This window comes from Carassius auratus, unplaced genomic scaffold, assembly GCF_003368295.1.
Source record: "Carassius auratus strain Wakin unplaced genomic scaffold, ASM336829v1 scaf_tig00032445, whole genome shotgun sequence".
NCBI lineage: Eukaryota > Metazoa > Chordata > Actinopteri > Cypriniformes > Cyprinidae > Carassius > Carassius auratus.
In genome coordinates, this window is record NW_020526001.1 from 1 (window position 1) to 18,363 (window position 18,363).

The 18,363-nt window shown below is 34.9% G+C and overlaps 2 protein-coding genes and 2 non-coding genes across 5 annotated transcripts; 2 read left to right on the plus strand and 2 right to left on the minus strand.

Annotated features, from left to right (window-relative positions):
- Positions 1 to 513: 513 nt before the first annotated feature.
- On the plus strand, positions 514 to 3,987 carry LOC113080894 (ephexin-1-like; the record flags this gene model as incomplete). Its single annotated transcript, XM_026252943.1, is given in 7 exon segments — positions 514 to 537; positions 539 to 604; positions 1,142 to 1,305; positions 2,284 to 2,442; positions 2,529 to 2,608; positions 3,361 to 3,465; positions 3,725 to 3,987. Coding segments are annotated over 7 exon segments (816 nt in total), but the record flags the coding sequence as incomplete, so codon positions are not given.
- A 2,990-nt stretch (positions 3,988 to 6,977) lies between these two features.
- trnai-aau (transfer RNA isoleucine (anticodon AAU)) lies at positions 6,978 to 7,051 on the plus strand. Its single transcript has one exon. It is a non-coding gene; the product is annotated as a tRNA-Ile (tRNA).
- Positions 7,052 to 8,825: 1,774 nt separating this feature from the next.
- Positions 8,826 to 8,897, minus strand: trnap-agg (transfer RNA proline (anticodon AGG)). Its single transcript has one exon. It is a non-coding gene; the product is annotated as a tRNA-Pro (tRNA).
- An 894-nt stretch (positions 8,898 to 9,791) lies between these two features.
- LOC113080893 (uncharacterized) lies at positions 9,792 to 16,786 on the minus strand. Of its 2 annotated transcripts, XM_026252941.1 has the most exons (10): positions 16,515 to 16,786; positions 13,777 to 14,217; positions 13,211 to 13,468; positions 12,858 to 13,097; positions 12,532 to 12,774; positions 12,048 to 12,305; positions 11,656 to 11,961; positions 11,257 to 11,529; positions 11,070 to 11,153; positions 9,792 to 10,608 (listed from the first exon to the last, which is right to left on the minus strand). In XM_026252941.1, the coding sequence occupies exons 1-10, from the start codon at positions 16,757 to 16,759 to the stop codon at positions 10,542 to 10,544; spliced, it is 2,415 nt and encodes an 804-aa protein (XP_026108726.1). In that variant the 5' UTR covers positions 16,760 to 16,786; the 3' UTR covers positions 9,792 to 10,541. The 2 variants fall into 2 exon arrangements, with proteins under 2 accessions (XP_026108726.1, XP_026108727.1); XM_026252942.1 differs by lacking the exon at positions 13,777 to 14,217.
- Between the last annotated feature and the right edge of the window lie 1,577 nt (positions 16,787 to 18,363).

Genomic DNA, 18,363 nt, shown 5'->3' on the forward strand with positions numbered 1-18,363 from the left:
GGTTTTTTTGTTTACATGAATTCACAACACTTTCTATTTTATGAATTCGATGAAGAGGCAAGATTTTTTTCTTATCAAACTTATGATTCTGATATATTATTAACACAATCAAGACAGTGGCTCTCAATAAAAACTGATTATGTTTATGTCCCAGAGGTCATCTGCAGTTTGCTCACTTTTTAAAGATTTGTCATACTCCAAGTTAGATTAAAACTTAAAAGTGTTATTTAGTCCGACTTGTTCTTGTGTGTGGGAGTGTGTTTTTCTAATTGTGATGAGATCATAAAACCTGATGAGCGGGAGATGTTTCCACAAGGAAATGAGTTCTAAAATGAGTTTAATAATGATCTAATTTGTATCTAAAAATATGAAAAGTTGTATTTGAAGGTTAAGGTGAATATGTGGGTTAGTGTAGAGTACTTATAATTAGTTCTTATGAAAATAGAAGTGAATGGGAAATCCCCACATGTGGTGATATTAATGCAGATGTTTTTGTGTGTTTGTCTCTTTCAGATTGTGAAGGAGTGTAATGAAGGTGGTGAGGAAGATGAGTCGCACTGAAGAGCTGATCAGCATCGAGAAAACACTTGAATTCAAGTCGAAGGTACTACACGATTAAAGATGTTGTGCCATAACCCTGAATGCACTCTTCTGCTGTGCTAAAAGGAACAGTTTACCCAAAAATGTCATATATTCATATCATTCCAAACCCGTAGGACTTTCTTCCTCTTACTCTTTCCATAGAATGACATTAAATAGTGATTACTGTCAAGTGTCGAAAAAATACAAAAAAGCCCTAAAAAATGTTAATAGGCTGGGGAAAATTATTAATAATAAAAATGTAAAGAAAAAGTATGTTTTACAAGAAAATAAATTTTCAGTCTTTCAACTTCAAAATTTCACATTTAATTCAACGTTAATTGTTTCTTTGTAATGTTTTTTTCTTTGTAATATTGTACGATCATGTGACCTTTGATCACTTGGCGGTAGGACCATAAAGATTGGTACATCAGTGTTGTTAATTTGTCTGATGAAGAGCCTGTATGCTCGAAATGTCACATACGCTATGTGATCGTTTTTTAAATAATACATTTTTTGATACTTTTGGAGCTTTGATGTTGCCGACTTTGCATGTTTGCAGTCGGTGCCGGTGATCTCTCACTCTCGCTGGCTCCTGAAGAAGGGAGAGGTGCAGCAGATGTCCGGACCCAAGAGCACCAGGACCATGCGCAGCCGCAAACTCTACCACCCCATCTACCTGTTCCTGTTCAATAACCTGCTGCTCATCACCAAACGCACCTCCAGGTCTGTGACATCATCACTTCACGTGATGTCATCAGTTGGTCAATGCCGATGTGGAAATCAAGAGACATTTTGATTTACATACACTACAATTTACTGACAGAAGATTAGATTATTACACAGAACTGTGGAAATGAAATAACTTTGTTATTATAACGATAGAGATAGCATAACACAGAGGAATGATACCATTGAATCTTTTTTTTTTTTTAGCTGATGAACAATGTAAACATTGACAGCCAATCAGAATCCTTACAAAACAGCAACATGAGCTTATAATAAAAGGAACAATATAAGAAATTAATGTTGACATTAAAATTGTAAAATAAAAAATATAATAGTATAATATAATTGCATTTATAATATTATTACATTAAATAATTTAATAATAAATCACATGAAAATATTTAATTATATTTAAAATACATACAATTATTATAATTATGTACATATATATATATACATGTATATATATATATATATATATATATATATATATATATATATATATATATATTATAATATTAAGATAGTCTAACAATAATACAATAATATTGTTTATAACATTAAATTATATTAATAATAATACAATATAAATTTTAATTAATTATTCTTAATTATTCTAATTATTCTATTATTCAATTTTTTTTGCTTTGTTTCATTCTGTCATGAGTTAAATTAGTGCCTTTCATTTCAGCTTATGTTGAGCAGAATTATTTTATCTACTGGTGTGGACACTAGCGTTATTTTAAAGTATTAAAAATTTTCAAAAATATAGAAATATTTTATTGTTCGTTAATGGTTTGCTTATATTAATTATTGAAATATGAATGCTGAAATTGCTCCAAAATGGCTAAATATTGTCATAATAATGTACCTGACTGATATTAGTCTAACACTCCGGTGAGCATGTTTTTTAGGTATTATGTTTGTTTTTGCTGAATATTTTATTGTATATGTGTTTCTGTGTGTGTGTTTCAGTGGAGAGAAGTACCAGGTTCTGGACTCCTGCAGTCGCTCCATGCTGAGGACTGAAGACCTGGAGGATCAGGGTCAGATGCTGGCCTGTGTGTTTGTGCTGAAACTGCTGGAGAACCAGGAGGACAGAGAAGTCAGCTACATGCTCAAGACAGAAACCATGTGAGAATACAGTCTTAAATAAGTATCACAGACATTGCAGTATATATATTTATTTTGTGCACTAATGGTGCTCTGAATGTTTACAGAAGTGATAAACTGCGCTGGATATATGCTTTGACTCCAAACCGGCGTACGAGATTCCTCTCGACCAGCACTAGCCAACCAGGTACATCACATAAATCACATTTGATTCTAAAGAAACATAAAGCTGTAGCTTGAATGCACATTGGTTTGGATAAAAGCTCAAGCTGCTAAATGTAAAAATGGGTTATGTCTGGTGTCTGAATCACACAAGATAAATCCCAGCTCTGTTTGTCATAATTAGGCAGTTTCTATTTCTGTCATCATATTTAGCTCTGTAATTGGTCCAAAATCCCATTTCTCAGTCCTGTTCCATCTCTATTTATCATCTTTTGCTGTCCTATTTCCCCCTAAATAAGTGACATAAATGATATAAAATATTTTATTTTATTTTATTTAAAGTAAAATCAATAATATAATAATAAACCATTTAAATATTTTTCTAATATTATGCAGTAAATAATATAGCATATAATGTTAATTTTATTTATAACAATAGAAAATGATCTAATAGTAAATATAATAATTATATTTATAAAACATTATAATATATATATATATATATATATATATATATATATATATATATATATATATATATATATATATATATAAATTTAAATAAAAATTATATCATAATTAAAAAAAATTATATCATAAATAGTATTTAAAAAATAATAATAAAATATTACATTTTTATTTTCTAATAATATAATATTATTTATTTATAATATTAATAAATAAATAATGTAACATCAAATTGTACTTTATTTTCATTCGTTGAATTGGTGTGTATCTGTTTGCAGTATGATTTATTGTTTTTCTGGTGCATGTCAGATTCTGCACAGGTTCAGTGCATCCAGTCGTACTCCTCCCAGGAACCTGATGAGCTCTCTGTAGAAATGGCTGATGTGCTGCACATTCTGGAGTGCACTGATGATGGTAAGAGAACACAAACACATCGACACACATTAGACGTCCTTAAAAATAAGTCAGTTTTTACATTAAATAAAAGACTTGCGGTAAGCCATGCAGCTTTATCAGGCTTTTCATTTCTGCATCATCTGTTGTCATTTGCATGAACGTGTGTCTCTCGCATTCTTGATTCGTTTCATCTGTTCTGTTTTACTATTTTTGTGACATGTCCTTCCTGTTTTTCTTCTCTCTGAACTTTCATATCATATTCTTTGCTCGGCCTCAGGCTGGATGTTGGGTGAAAGGTTGCATGACGGCGAGCGAGGCTGGTTCCCCAGCCGCGTGGTGGAGAAGATCATGAGCGCAGAAGTTCGGGCTCAGAACCTTAAAGAGTGTCAGAGGATCCAGCAGGCACAGGAAGGAGTGCAGGGGGCCAGAGCCACCGCCAGGGCACGCCGCCCTGCCAAAAGTCCCCAGTATACTCCCACCTGGACCGATCTGTAGATTAAGAACAAGAAAGAGCATCGCATAATCACCACAACCATTCATTCTCCTAATTCCTGACTCCAGTGTTTTATGAATGGTGTTTAATTGACGTGTCCGGCGTCACACTGAGGACTCGACAGGGTTGTGGAACAGCTCTTGCACTATAAGCACTTGTGTTTTTGAATCGCTGCTTCCATACAAGCCTAACTAAATGTTAGCAAGAAGGATTTCAACTTCCGCAGTCACAAACAAGGACCACGCACTTTTCTGAAGCTGGCAGATATGAGGAAGGAAAACAGATGCTACGTCAGGACTTTTGTAAAGTTGTAATGCTTCTCTGGAAAAGGAATGTATTAGCGTGCATGGTCACACCTTACTGACAATACAGGTTTGTGTTTTTAGACTAACCTCGGAGGACAATGAGGATGTACTGTACCCTGGGGAGCTCATTCTCCTCCCATCCACTTGAAGGACAAAACGAAAATAAGAGCGAGATAAAGAACAAAGTTGATCTAATGTACAGATCTGGCATTTTTAATGCATTTTTTTGTCTTTTTTGGGAACATGAAGGTAAAAACTGCAGATGAAGGACACTGAGGCGTCTTTTTGCACGTGCTGCATGAACATTAAACAATGTTTTCCTACACAAAACACTACACACAAGAGAGTAATGTTGTTAAACCAGTCCAACAACTGTGTCCTAACCAGATGCAACATGGTAACTTATACTCAAAGTAAAAATGCTCAGTGATGTGGCTTATTCAGGGCTATTTCTAGTCATTTTGTAGCCCAGACGAAATCCCAAGATCGTTTAAGATTACATACAAACTAACAAACTGATTTTGCAAACACTCAAATCTTGAATATCGACATTAATACATTATTAAAATTATATATAATTTATATTAAGACTGCAGTTTCTTGACACATTGGTTGTAATAGTAAGGACACTATTGTGTGGAGATTCAGTGCATTGTGAGTTTAACAAATCTGAATGCATTATTTGTAAATTGTCTCTTAAGATTATGCACCATTAATCATCTTCAATACCACTGTGTAGCCACTATAGATGCATGTTATAGCCCTATATAAAATATACATAAACAGGTTTGTTTAATCTCTAATTGCTAAGAATTTTTCATCACTCACAAATTCTATTTTATTACATTTGGAGGACACGTATTTAGATATTATCAATTGCCCATTTCACACACTTACAGTCTTTACTGGTAAATTATTATTAAGAGATCATGTGTGAACAGGACCTTATTTAAAATTAGAGAAGTTGTAACATTAGCAGTACATTTTGTTGTTGCTTACATGTCATATAGCTAGCTAGGTCAAAAACATCTATTTACCTAGAAATAAATGCTTTTGTCACTTTATTATGTTGCATATGGTTAGATGTGGTTTAACAATCTTTCCAAAGAGAGAATGTAATCTTCATGAGAGACGAGTCTTGCTGCTCGTCTGAAGTAGGTGTTTTTATATTTGTGTGCATGTTCATATGAAAACCTCTCGTGTACAGAGTTGTTGCCAAATAATTGTTCCATTTCATTTTGTAAAAAGATAATTTATTGTTAATGAAAATAAATATTGAATGTTGAGAGTTTGTCATCCCCGTCTCAACTCGTCTAATAAATTACAAATACCTGCTTTCTGTAAGATATCTTCATTTCTGCTCAGTTTAAGTTTTGATATAACTTTTTTTAATATCTATAATGTGACGTATTGATATTCAGTGAGGTGAAAAAATGTGGGGTAAAACTTTACTTTATTCATAAGGAATTCTATGAATGATGTAAAGGGTACCAGGCACTTTGTGATGGCTAAATTATTTCAAAAGCTTTAGTATAGTTACTATATGTGTCTGAATATTCTGGTAAATGAATATGAAGATTTGACCGAGAATGTGATGTTGAAATTAACAGCAGATTACAGACCGATTTCTTGGTAGTTTCACACAAGTTGTTTCCTCAGGCTTTGCAGCTGCAGAACAGACAACACCAGGCCACTTCCTCATTTCCAGCTCTTCACAGACATCTTTTACTCTCAAAAACATGAGCAGTTCAAATATTACCAGAGGAGCGTTCAGGATAGTGAGGTCTTGAAACGAGAGCATGTGACTGAGACCAGGTGACTTACAGTGTACTTTCACTTACTGTGTATTGGAAATCACTTCTTTCAAAAACTTTAGAAAATGATATTTTATAGAACTAAAATAAAAGTTCCTAGGGTTTTGCTTAAACAACATGCTCTCTTGCAGATAAAAATGAAAGTGATAGGTACATATACATATCTAGTCAACTTTGCAGGTCATGTGAGTATAATCCACTTTGGTAAATTCAGATAAGCAGAGAAGTTTATACACAAAACTATTTTAGATGGAAAGATATGATTGATTTGATTTCATATAGAGACAATAAGCAAGTGTCACAGCTAGTAAAAATATGCTGGGTGACATTATAAAACTTATCACTGTATTATAAGGAAATTTTAATATTGTTCAATGGAGATAAGTCAAAAATTTGACATTAGGTTGTGCAATAAACCAAAAGAGAAGATTTTAATATACTCTAATCTGTAAACAATTATAATTGCACTGAACCTCAGGTTCAAGTCAACTTGAAAATAAAAACAACAACAACAAAAACATTTAAGCTTTCTAATAAATAAGCATTGTGCTAAGAAATAGTTCAGGCGAGTGGCTTTACTGACACCTGGCGGGGGAAAAAATCACAGCTGTGTAAGTGCATTAAAAATGAATTCGTCTACCTCACATTTGAGACTTGATTTACAACTCAACATCTGCTGGAGTGACATATAGTACTGCCTCAATTTAAATATAGATAATTATTAAAGGCGTTTATGGCTGGGTTACTAACATTTTCTATTATATTCATCAGTTTGCAGAAAAAAACCTTTAGCTGTTTTGTTACCAATTAAGATAAATAGTGTTAATATTTATACGACAACGTGATTGGTAATTTTGAAATTAAGCAAATGTGAGTAATGTAAGTTTTTGAAATGACATTTTCTGAATAGTCCTCTACGGCCGGTTAGCTCAGTTGGTTAGAGCGTGGTGCTAATAACGCCAAGGTCGCGGGTTCGATCCCCGTACGGGCCATTGTTTGTTTTGTTCTGTAGATTCCCATTTTTAAGAATAGATTTAGACTAGTGAGTGCTAAAGTTAGACTCTATAGAACCAGACTCGCGCATGCTGCTCTTAGACGGTGGGCCGAGGGGAGATTTCGTGTTTTCAAACGATCTGTGGCGAGGGATAACCCAGTTTTTTATATGTAACCGCTACGCTTTTCAACAAAGCAAATAAAAATTGTTGCCACTCAAACACTTTGCCCATTACTATAATATCGGTAATTTTCTCCAGGTAATTTTCCAGGCGAATAGAGCAAGCAGCTACGTGCTGGGTCCGACCTGCATGACGTATTTGTTGCCTTCAGCCAATAGCGTGCGTGGAAAGTGTATTTAAGATTATAACTATTTTACCTAATTTTGCTACATATTCAGTTTGACACAAAATTATAATGTAGAGGTTACTTTATACATGTATACTGTTTTTATTTTATGTAACCACCTTTTGTCATACGATATCCTGTCATTTCTTTGTAATCTTTAATAAATACAACCTTCTGATTTAACACATTTGACATAATGGTATTGCTTGGAAACAGCGTCATGAAAAAATGAGACAGACAATACTTTTTTTCCCGCCCATGTTTACTTGGATGAAATGAAAAAACATGAAGTGCTGTATGCATATATTTGAGGGAAGTGGTGGACCACCATTCCCTTCACAGACATAAGTTGGGAGAAATTTAGACACACAAAGAATGTCCTTGACGATCAATGCGCTGCTGGTGCTCGTGTCTGATAGCTAAATCATTCGTGTAACAGCTGTTCTAAATAAGCTACATCTGATTGGATAGTAATTATCCTGGGTCAGTATTTTGCCGCGCTATTGGCTCAACTAATATAGTAGGCAACCGCGTTTGCCTGCATATTTACGGATCATGCATTATGATTTCGGGGAAAATGTGCAATAAATGGGAGTGGCAACACTTTTCGTATAGTTGAGAATAACACAACCGTCCCAACTTTACAAAACCAGGTTCTCCCTCCACGGGGATCATCAATTTCGAAAAGTAAAGCAGATACGGACTCTCGGCCCACCGTCTATCTGCCTTGTTCCGTACTGTGGTTTTGAGGAAGTATTTTGCCGTGGGCTCCGTTTGCCTCAATCTCCAGCACATATTCATTTGAAATACAAGAAATGTCAAAATTTCAAATCGAAAACCAACCCACCGAACGATTATTCGAATATTCGGGTCCGTTCCATATTTATTCATTTATAAATCTAATGAAAAAAAAAATGCAAATGAGGCACACAGGTACAGCATTTCTAACAGTAGGAACTATGAATACGTACTTATCAGTCCATTCTTCATTAAAACTACGGTTCTCTGAATCAACTTTTCGCTTAACAACATATTTCACAGTACTTGTTTATAAGACGGCGTTATTCTGTTAACTAGCTTGTTGAGACCTCGTGGCGCAACGGTAGCGCGTCTGACTCCAGATCAGAAAGTTACGTGTTCAAATCACGTCAGGGTCATGATTAAGCAGTTTTTGTCAACACGTATTTTGTCAGCATAATCATACCACCGCTTTGGTGGGATACAGGCCGTTGATTACAACTGGCTTTGGAGCCGTTAAGTAAAAGCTATCACTGTGCACACCGATTCATGGTAAAGTAATATGACAGAAGTCGATTTTTTTACTTCATTAAATCCAACATTTCAATAAATCAGTATGGTTGTAAAACATTTTTGTGTTTATTAATCCACCATATTGTAAAGAACGAGAAGAAGAAAAACCACGTTGGGCTCGTCCGGGATTTGAACCCGGGACCTCTCGCACCCTAAGCGAGAATCATACCCCTAGACCAACGAGCCACGAAGAACAGTGTGTTCCATATCCATATACTGCACATACATAGTTTAAGGACAACATCACATAAACCAGGTTTTGATTGCTATAATCAGGTCCCCGGTGCATATACCAACCAAAGAAACGTGAAAAGGGTTAACACGGTAACTTTATTTTGTCGAGCGTCTGAGAAAACGAGCGAGTCTGATTTCCCTCCCTTGGTGGTGACATGGCAATGGGATCAATCCTGTGTACCAGCCTCAGAGGAAACAAGGGAGCAGTGGATTTAATGATTTATTTTCTGAATATTGCTGCCACACAGATCTAAAACCTTCACATACATAACTCGTGTTTTTAACATAGACTTGTGTTTGATTGATAACTTAGTTTACTACTCGCATGCTGTGACAGCCGCTTTCTGTCCATGTGCTTCAGATGTGTGCACTCAGAAAACCCTATATCAGAGGGTTTAAAAATATGGTTTAAAACGCATAATTTCAGCGTGATAAACATGATAATAATGTCAGAACCAAAACATGTTTTAGTAGCTCTATTCTTGAAAAGGGGGCGGGGAGCAATAGCTCATTTGCATTTAAAGAACATCAATAGGCGTTTTCAAAATTATATAATAAATGTATAAAAAGAGTATTTTGAGCCGATAACTTCACAGATACATTCTAGGGGCACCAGAGACTTATATTACATGATGTAAAAAGGGGCATAATATGTCATCTTTAAGGGTAAACACTGGGGAACATCATGACATCTTATAAAAAAATAATTTAAAATTGACTCGGTCTTTGAAACCAGGTTTGATCCGCATTGCATTTTTTTGTAAGTCAACACCTTGTTATATTAGTTTTTCTACAAGTCCAAAAGGAGCAAGGCTGAGGAGAAGAAAGCAGGAGACGAAGAACTGGTAAATATGAAACTGTGTTTTATTGAATAATAATAGTTGTCTTTCTCAAAATTACACTTGTAGAATTAGTAACGGTTAAAGGCTATGTAAAATTGCTTCAAAACATAGTGTAATCATGAAAACCTTATAAATGCAAAAGGCTTCGAGAAAAATAAAATATAAAGAGATAAAAAGACAGTATGAAAATCTTAACCATAATAATAATAAAATCCACTTCTTTCTTACAGCTCGATTACATGTTTTAAAAGAGGCTGACTACTGGAGTATTCATTCATTTAGGTGATGCTTTTAACCAAGGAAAATTAAAATTCAGGAGTATAACAAATATATTTATCCTGAAGATCAATGCAGTGCTAACAATATAAAGTATTAAAGATCGTCTAGAAGCTCTAAACATTGTCTATAACAATATGAAACAGAAATATTTGTTCCAGTCAGCATCCAAAGTCTTGAACATAATGTGAGCGGTGAACGGTAGCCAGTGAAAACAGATCAAAACCTAGTAGTGCTACATATCCACAACATAAGTCTTGCCTAACACAATGCAAAATATACAACATCATAGCTTTGTAATAAACATTTCATTTAAATAAATCTGGTTCAAATATAAAGCTATTATTTGTAATTAATCATAAAAATAAACTTCTACACAGAACACTGTTTAGTGCTTCAAAGTTTGTTTCATCATGAGTCAAGCCTTATACTAAACACCCTCCTAATGTTAAATCATTAAGGTTCTGGTCCAGGATCTTCACCATATTTCAAATCGCTTGTCTCTGGTGAATTGCTTTCTTTCACTGATTTTGTTTCCGAAGAGTCTGCAAACACAAAATTGACCACAACATGATATACAAATCAACTGATGTGTTTCAGTTCATCTACATCTCTTAAAAATGAGGATGAGTAATATCAAATTTGTTCAGTCATCCAAGTGTAAAGTAAAGCTCTGCAAAACATGTATTCTACAATTAACCACTGTCATTTAAATTTGAAATGTCATTTTAAATATGCATTTTAGATACACAGACTTAACTGTATTTATTATAATTTTTTACATTATTGTAATGAAACTATTCTGGATTACAAAATTTGAGACTTGGATTGAATTAAACAGAACCATATGATTTTATTAACATAAAATGCAAATTATTTATCCTTTGTTTAGTTAGTCACTAAAAGTAAATTTCATAGAGGGTTAAAAGACCTACACTAATAAAACACAGCTCACACAGATCACACACACACACACACACACACGCACGCACGCACACACACTTACCGTACAGTCTGAAGATTGCTGTGAGTGCAGACGATACTGTGGATCCTCTTTGCTGATTCATCTGTGATATTATTGTGACTCAGGCTGTAAGAAGAAGTGAGATTAAAAGTTTCAACAGAAACATGAGGCAAACAAGTATGAATACTGTGTTTTTTCTCTCTATTCCTGACGTGTCTGTGTAACTCACTCCAGAGTCTGGGTTTTGTGCAGATGTGGCAGCAGCGGCTCCACGCAGAGATCAGTGAGTTTGCAGTGACTGAGATCCAGTTCTGTCAGTCCTTCAGAATATTCCAGAAACAGTGCCAGCTGTTCACAAGCTCTCGGGTCCATCTGAGTGTGACTGAGGTCCATCTCTCCTCCAAAAGCCTGTGAAAGAGCCTCAGCCCTCCTCAAAGAGCCTCTCTGAGATCCATCTTTACTAATACAAGCCAGAAACTGCAGCAGCAGAGCTTTACTACAACTGACGAGAGGAAGAAGAACACAACGATAAACATGAACGTGAGAATAATATACAGGGATTTCATATGGAGATAAATTAATGCACTATGTAATATTAGAAATGAAATGGATCTGTCAGGTGTCTTACTTCAGCTGGACTTGAGGCAGGATTGGCCAAAGTTGTTTCAGGGCTGTATTAGAGAGCTCACAGTCCTGTAAGATCAACTTCACAATGCTTGGAGTTTTCTGAAGCACAGACGAGATTATTCTACAGACTTTTTCCGTTAGTTTCAAATGCTCCTGGTTCTCCTGTGTGTCTGTTAAATCCAGAGCAGAGCAGCAGGAGAAGTCCAGTCTGTGGTGAAGAGCAGAGAGAAGAACATCTGCTGCCTCCTGCTGGAGATCAGAGGAACTGCAGCAATGAAGCAGCTTCAGCAACAGCAGCCTGTCAACACTAACACACACACAGATACTGTTAACAGACACACACAACAGAACAGTCATGTTTAATGTGATATGAGTGCTGTTCTATCAGTAAACCTGAGTTGTGTGACTCTGCTGAGTAAAGGCAGAAAGCTCTCTAGCTCCTCCGCTGGTATGGAGGTCCAGAGCAGATTGAGTTTGACAGTGTTGCAGTGCTGCAGAGTGAAGCGCAGAGCAGCGCAGTGAACAGAGTCCAACACTCGGCCATTCAGGTTGATGTCATTCTTCACAGAACTCATCAGAATGGACACATACTGAGGAAAACGAGTTTCATAAATCTCCATAATGATGGACAGAGTAAAGCTGGGGCTCAACCTGTGGAGAATAAGATCAGTTTCATGAACCATTACAGCAACTATGTTTTAATGCAATTTTCTTTTTCAAAATTCACATGTGAGGTATGACAGTGTGTAATTTATATTGTAGGTTTAATAGGGAACATCTCTTGAATTCATGTTAATCACATATCTTACTTTGCTTGAAGCTGAGCTAAATAGAACTAATTAGATTAAATTACTTTTAAATTTAAATTGATTATTACCTTTTCAGCTGAATTGTGCCCAACCAGGGTAACAGTTGTCTGATTTCACAAGTGATTTTAATCTTCCTGAAGTCCAGCTTTAAATTCAGAGCTTGATGTTGCAGCAGGTAATGAATCACTTCCCAGGTCAGTGAACAGAAAGTCAGATCCTTAGACACCTTCTTCAGGAAAGAGCGTGTCAGTTCATCATCCTGTGCTTCATACACCACTGAAACCAGCTGCTGAAGAGTTTCTTTAGAGAACCTGAACACACAGACAGAACAGGTCTTGTGAAACATTTGATTTAGTGACAAAACATGAACCAAAACACAGAGCTGAACACAGACCTGATAGACAGAGGATCCTGGACACAGAACAGTGTTGTGAGAGACAGAGATTCAGATTTACACTCAGTAAGATCCAAACACTGGACAGACAGCAGTCTCAGGAGAGACGTCAATCTGCTCAGGATATGAGAGAGACTCTGCTTTGAGTCTTTAGTGATCAGTGAAAGCTCCTCTGTGTTCAGTAAAACAGGACATGACCTCAGCACTCTGACCATCTTCACTAACATTTTGTCTTCCAGACTGTCAAAAACAAAATCAAAGGTCACAAGAAACATTCACATCAGATTCCAGGATGTGTTAATCAAAAACAGTTATGATGTAAACAGTTTGAGTGCAGATGATATATCTCAGACCTCAGCTTCTGCAGGTGTTTGATGTGTCTGAAGAGCAGTCTGGTTCCTCTGACAGAAATGGCTTGTGGCTTTAGAGTCAGGTTTAGTTTTGAGAGTGAAAGACCCAGAACTCTCCCCACAGATCTGCAGGTGCTGCTGGGTAATTTTCCACTCAGTGTGACAGTGAAGTCCAAAGCCTGAAGTAGAGGAGTGACCTGATCTGCCTTCACTCTGGACCCAAACACTTTACACAGAGATGGGATGAACCGATCGGCATTCCTGCAGGACAAACATATAATAATTAAACAATATACAATATCCTGCCCTAGTAATATTCAAGCATATTGTTTTATCTTAAGTCTAAATATTTGCACAGTGTAAAGCTAATGTTACAGTATGTGGTGGAAAAAGCACAATGTCACAATAGTCAAATAAAAGGCAGTATTTATCAGACGTCAGCTGTGAGATGTAGGGCAGACCTTGAAGGAATCCCTTCACGTCACAAAAGTTTAGCCAATGCTTCTAACTGAGCTAGAAATATGGAATCAAATCAAATCCAGAGTAATGTTTTCCCATGAGACTCTCACCTCAGTTGTGAGATGTAGGGCAGACACTGCAGGAATCCCTTCACTTCACTCTCTTCATCTGTGCAGTCTATCAGCTCTACTGGTTTCTTCTCTGTTTGGAGTTTCAGCACTTCTAGGAGGATGGAGCTCTTTCTCTCTGAGAGATCTATGCTCCAGACTGCAGGAGCTGACTGATAAATTGGCTGTAATGCTGGAAGGACACTGCTGCCTGTTTGAGTCTCATAGTCCTTCACATGTGACCACAGATCCAGCAGAAAATCACACTGATCAGTCTGAATATCTAAATCATCTAAATAATCCTCATTAAAAGGGAAAGATGTGTAGCTGCACACAGATGTTAATAGTTCAGTGTAATTTTCTCCTTGATTTGTATCGATCTCTGATGCTGAAACAATCAGTTTCAGTAGAAACTTTATAGTAGGTTCACTCATCGAGTCAAACCTGTGGAGACACAAATAATTATCACTTCAATGTTCAATGTACAGTATGAACAATAATACTGCAGGTGACAAATTAAATCATTTAAATATAAAATACATATGAGAGCTGATGGAATCATTTGAAAAGATTCAATTGCACTTTGTATTTTAGTTCTAGTTGCTGACTGTGTAGAATGCTGTGTTTTAAATATAATCCTAAAGTGAATAAATAGTAAAGTGTAAAGTGTGAAATCTAAACTTATTAAAGTGTAATTTAAATAATTTCCTTAAAATTCTAATTTAAAATACATGTAACTGGCACATATTCAGTTGATATGAAGGTGAATCTGGGTCAGACAGTTTCTGTTCTGTTCAGACATTGTGTTTGTGTGCTGACTATCATGACAGTGAACACTTAATATACAGCTCCATTAAAGTCAACTATTGTGTTCTGTGTCACATTCACGTGCACTTTACATGTGTGATGTTAGTCAGACTAAACAGACTAAAACAATTATTCACTTTTTAATTTGTCACATACTTTTTTCTGAAGTTCAACTAACCAAACTAGATACTGTGATTGCAGTTTTTCTTTATTCTGATATGTATTCATGTTAATCATTTAACAGTCGACCTCATCATTGTGCACATGCTCTGAAAGACAGAGGTAATGTGCGATGTATTTTTAATAATATTCGATTATGTATTGTGTGATGTTTACATGAACAGAGAGATGAAGATTGTAGCTTGACTTTGCAAAAACCCACTGTACTGTAACTTAATTATAACTACACGTGTTAACACTGCTACAATAGAAATATATGAACACAATCATGAATTCTGTGGAGATGTGTAATGCGCAGGGCATAATATGACATATACTGTACATGTTTGTTAGGGTCTGAATGAAGAATGTTTATCTTTCTTTTAAATATAAACACAAGATAAATAAGTCTTTCACTGAGGTTATTTTCCTTGTGTCTTGTTATAATTAGTCTGATGTTGAGTGCTCAAGACCCCGTTTCTCGTGGAGCTGTGCACAGCATTTTTTGTAACTTTGTTTGTGGCTCTGTTTCTGAAGAAACATGACCAGCACTCAGTCTGAGCTTGTCCGAATTGCTTACATTTAATAAATGAGCCTACAATAGCAGAAATAATAATTTTTAATTACAGTTAAAGTTAATATTTAATGAAAATGATAATTCATAAAAATGATATGAAAATGGTTAACGAAATCAGAATAAAGTTTTAAGGGACTATTGTTTAATTTATTTATATATATATGCTCATATCTAATGTTCTTTTGTTCTAATGTCACATGTAATAATCTCAAGGTTTACTGGGTTTCACCTGATTCTTTGATTCTTTTGTTGTGTAGGTTTGGTGAAGTGCACTAAAAATATCAGATTGTTACGTCATCTTAATCAGTAAAGAAAGGTTAGCGTTCAGGACAGGGATGAACTACGGTGCCCCTAAGGAGACATGGTCGGTTCACTTAGTTTTGTTCTGTCCATGATATAATAACTCGTGGGAACTTGATATATCGTGGCCTCAAGTTGTTATGTGGCCACGAGTTTAATGTGTAAACAAACCTGTGTGACCATAGCAACCCAGGATTATCAGAGATGGATTCATTAATGTTTTATTTTGAATTAATAAATGATTATATTATTTATGATAGAAATTATTACATTAATAAATTATTATATTAACCACAGGCCTTGGCTACGGGGCTGTATTACATGCGATCGTCAGCATTCAAATAAAGTTTATCATGAATAAATGTTACATCAAGTCCATAATATGAAATATAAAAACATGTTTATCCATCTTACAGTCTTGTAAGACCATTAACTGTTCGTCCTTTTCTCGTAATATTTGTATATTATCCTATTATTATTGGCTATATTTTTATATTATTGGTTATATTTTTACATTCATTTTCAATAAAATATTCATTCAAATTCGGTGACATTCCACATAATACAGTAAAGTCATTTTTTAAATTTTTGTTTTCTAAAAAATCAATTGAAACTTAAAATGTGAAATAAAATTAACAAATAATCTAAATCATTTATTTGAGACCTTCTTTTAAAATGATCTAAGCCACTGAATTAGTTAATATTAAGTTAATTAAGTTAATATTAACTGTCATACAGAGAGTTTCTACAGTGTGTTTGTGTTCTGACTATCATGACAGTAGATCTGTTGTGTCCTGTGTGTTACATCACATCAGTGTGTGCTGAAAACAGATGAACACAATCACACTGTTCACAGAACAAACAAGAAGCACAGAGAAACAAACACAGAAAGTCTCACCTCAGCTGTGAGATGTAGGGCAGACACTGCAGGAATCCCTTCACTTCACTCTCTTCATCTGTCCAGTCTCTCAGCTCTACTGGTTTCTTCTCTGTTTGGAGTTTCAGCACTTCTAGGAGGATGGAGCTCTTTCTCTCTGAGAGATCTATGATCCAGACTGCAGGAGCTGACTGATAAATTGGCTGTAATGCTGGAAGAACACTCTTGCCTGTTTGAGTCTCATAGTCCTTCACATGTGAGTACATATCCAGCAGGAAATCACAATGTTCTCTGATATACTCATCATCATCATCATCATAATAACAGAGAAATGATCTGTAGCTGCACACTGATGCTAACAGCTCAATGTAAATCTCTCCTGTAGTTGTAACACACTTTGAAGCTTCAACAGTCAGATTCAGCAGAAACTGAGCAGCAGATTTTCTCGCAATACTGGAACCAGGTTCATGAATTCTGTGGAGACAAAGAAAATAATCATGTTCATGTCCAGAGCTGGATAATATTATATAAAGTACTGTAATATAAATGATCACAGTTGGTTTGTTTGTTCGCAGCCAAATTAAGAATGTTTATCTTTCTTTAAAATATCATAAGTTCATAAAATGTATCCTAAGATTTTGTAAGTCTTTCACGGAGGTTTATTTTCTTATGCCTCTGGTTTCTAAAAAAATAACCTAAAGACTTCTAAAGAAAAAAAGAATTAATTTAATTAGTTTTTTAAGACACTCCTTTAAAAGTAAAGTCATTGAATCAGGTGATATGAAGTTAAATCTGTATCATGTATGGAAAAGTGAAGAGTGGAAGAATGTAAAGGATATGAAGAGGGAGACAAATACCAATAAAACAGACTGTAGCAACTCATAATGTGATAAAGTATAACTTAATAAAAAAGTATTAACAAGGTTTAAGATTTTAAAGTGTATGAAGAGGGAGACAACTATCAAAACAACACAGATCATACAGCACAGCCATTACAGAGTAAAGAATATTCAAATGTGAGTGGAGAAAAAAAAAAAACACTAGACTTTAAAGCACTTTGATGTATCTTAAAAATATAACCCGATGACATCAAACTTATAAGCATCTCTGTATTAGAGACTACTAACAATTATCATGAAATAATCAAATGCAATTATTAAATCAATTACTATTAGTAATAACTTTTCTGGATTTTTTCCTATGTTCAACTGAAACTTAATATGACATATACTGTATGTGTTTGTTAGGGTCTGAATGAAGAATGTTTATCTTTCTTTTAAATATGAATATAAGATAATTAAGTCTTTCAGGATATTTTCCTTATGTCTTGTTAAAATTAGTCTGACGATGAGTGCATAAGACCCTGTTTCTCGTGGAGTTGTGCACAGCATTTTTTTTTTTTTTTTTTTGTGGCTCTGTTTCTGAAGAAACACGACCAGCACTCAGTTTGAGTTTGTCCAAATTAATTACTTACATTTACTAAATGAGCCTACAATAGCAGAAATAAACCATAAAGTTTTGAAAGTTAGTCAATATTTAATTAAAATGATAATTTATAATAATAATAATAATAATAATATGAAAATGTTTAATGAAATCAGAATTTTTTTAAGGGAGTGCTGTTTAATTTAGTTTTACACATATGTGCTCATGTCTATTTTTTTGTTCTAATGTCACAAGTAATAATCTCAAGGTTTACTGAGTTTCACCTGATTCTTTGATTCTTTTGTTGTGTGGGTTTGGTGAAGTGCACTAAAAATATCAGTTACGTGTGTCCTCCAAACTGACCCTCATCTTAATCAGTAAAGAAAGGTTAGTGTTCGGGACAATGATGAACATCTTAAATAGGACTATAATACGATCAGGGATT

What these genes read in the sequence shown, in the direction of transcription:
- LOC113080893 (XM_026252941.1), bottom strand. Translation starts at nt 16,759, where the DNA reads ATGTACTCACATGTGAAGGACTATGAGACTCAAACAGGCAAGAGTGTT. An exon ending in CAGGATCCTCTGTCTATCAG is followed by an intron (nt 12,775 to 12,857) that starts GTCTGTGTTCAG and finishes CTGTGTGTTCAG; the next exon opens with GTTCTCTAAAGAAACTCTTC. An exon ending in AGCAGAGTCACACAACTCAG is followed by an intron (nt 11,962 to 12,047) that starts GTTTACTGATAG and finishes TGTGTGTGTTAG; the next exon opens with TGTTGACAGGCTGCTGTTGC.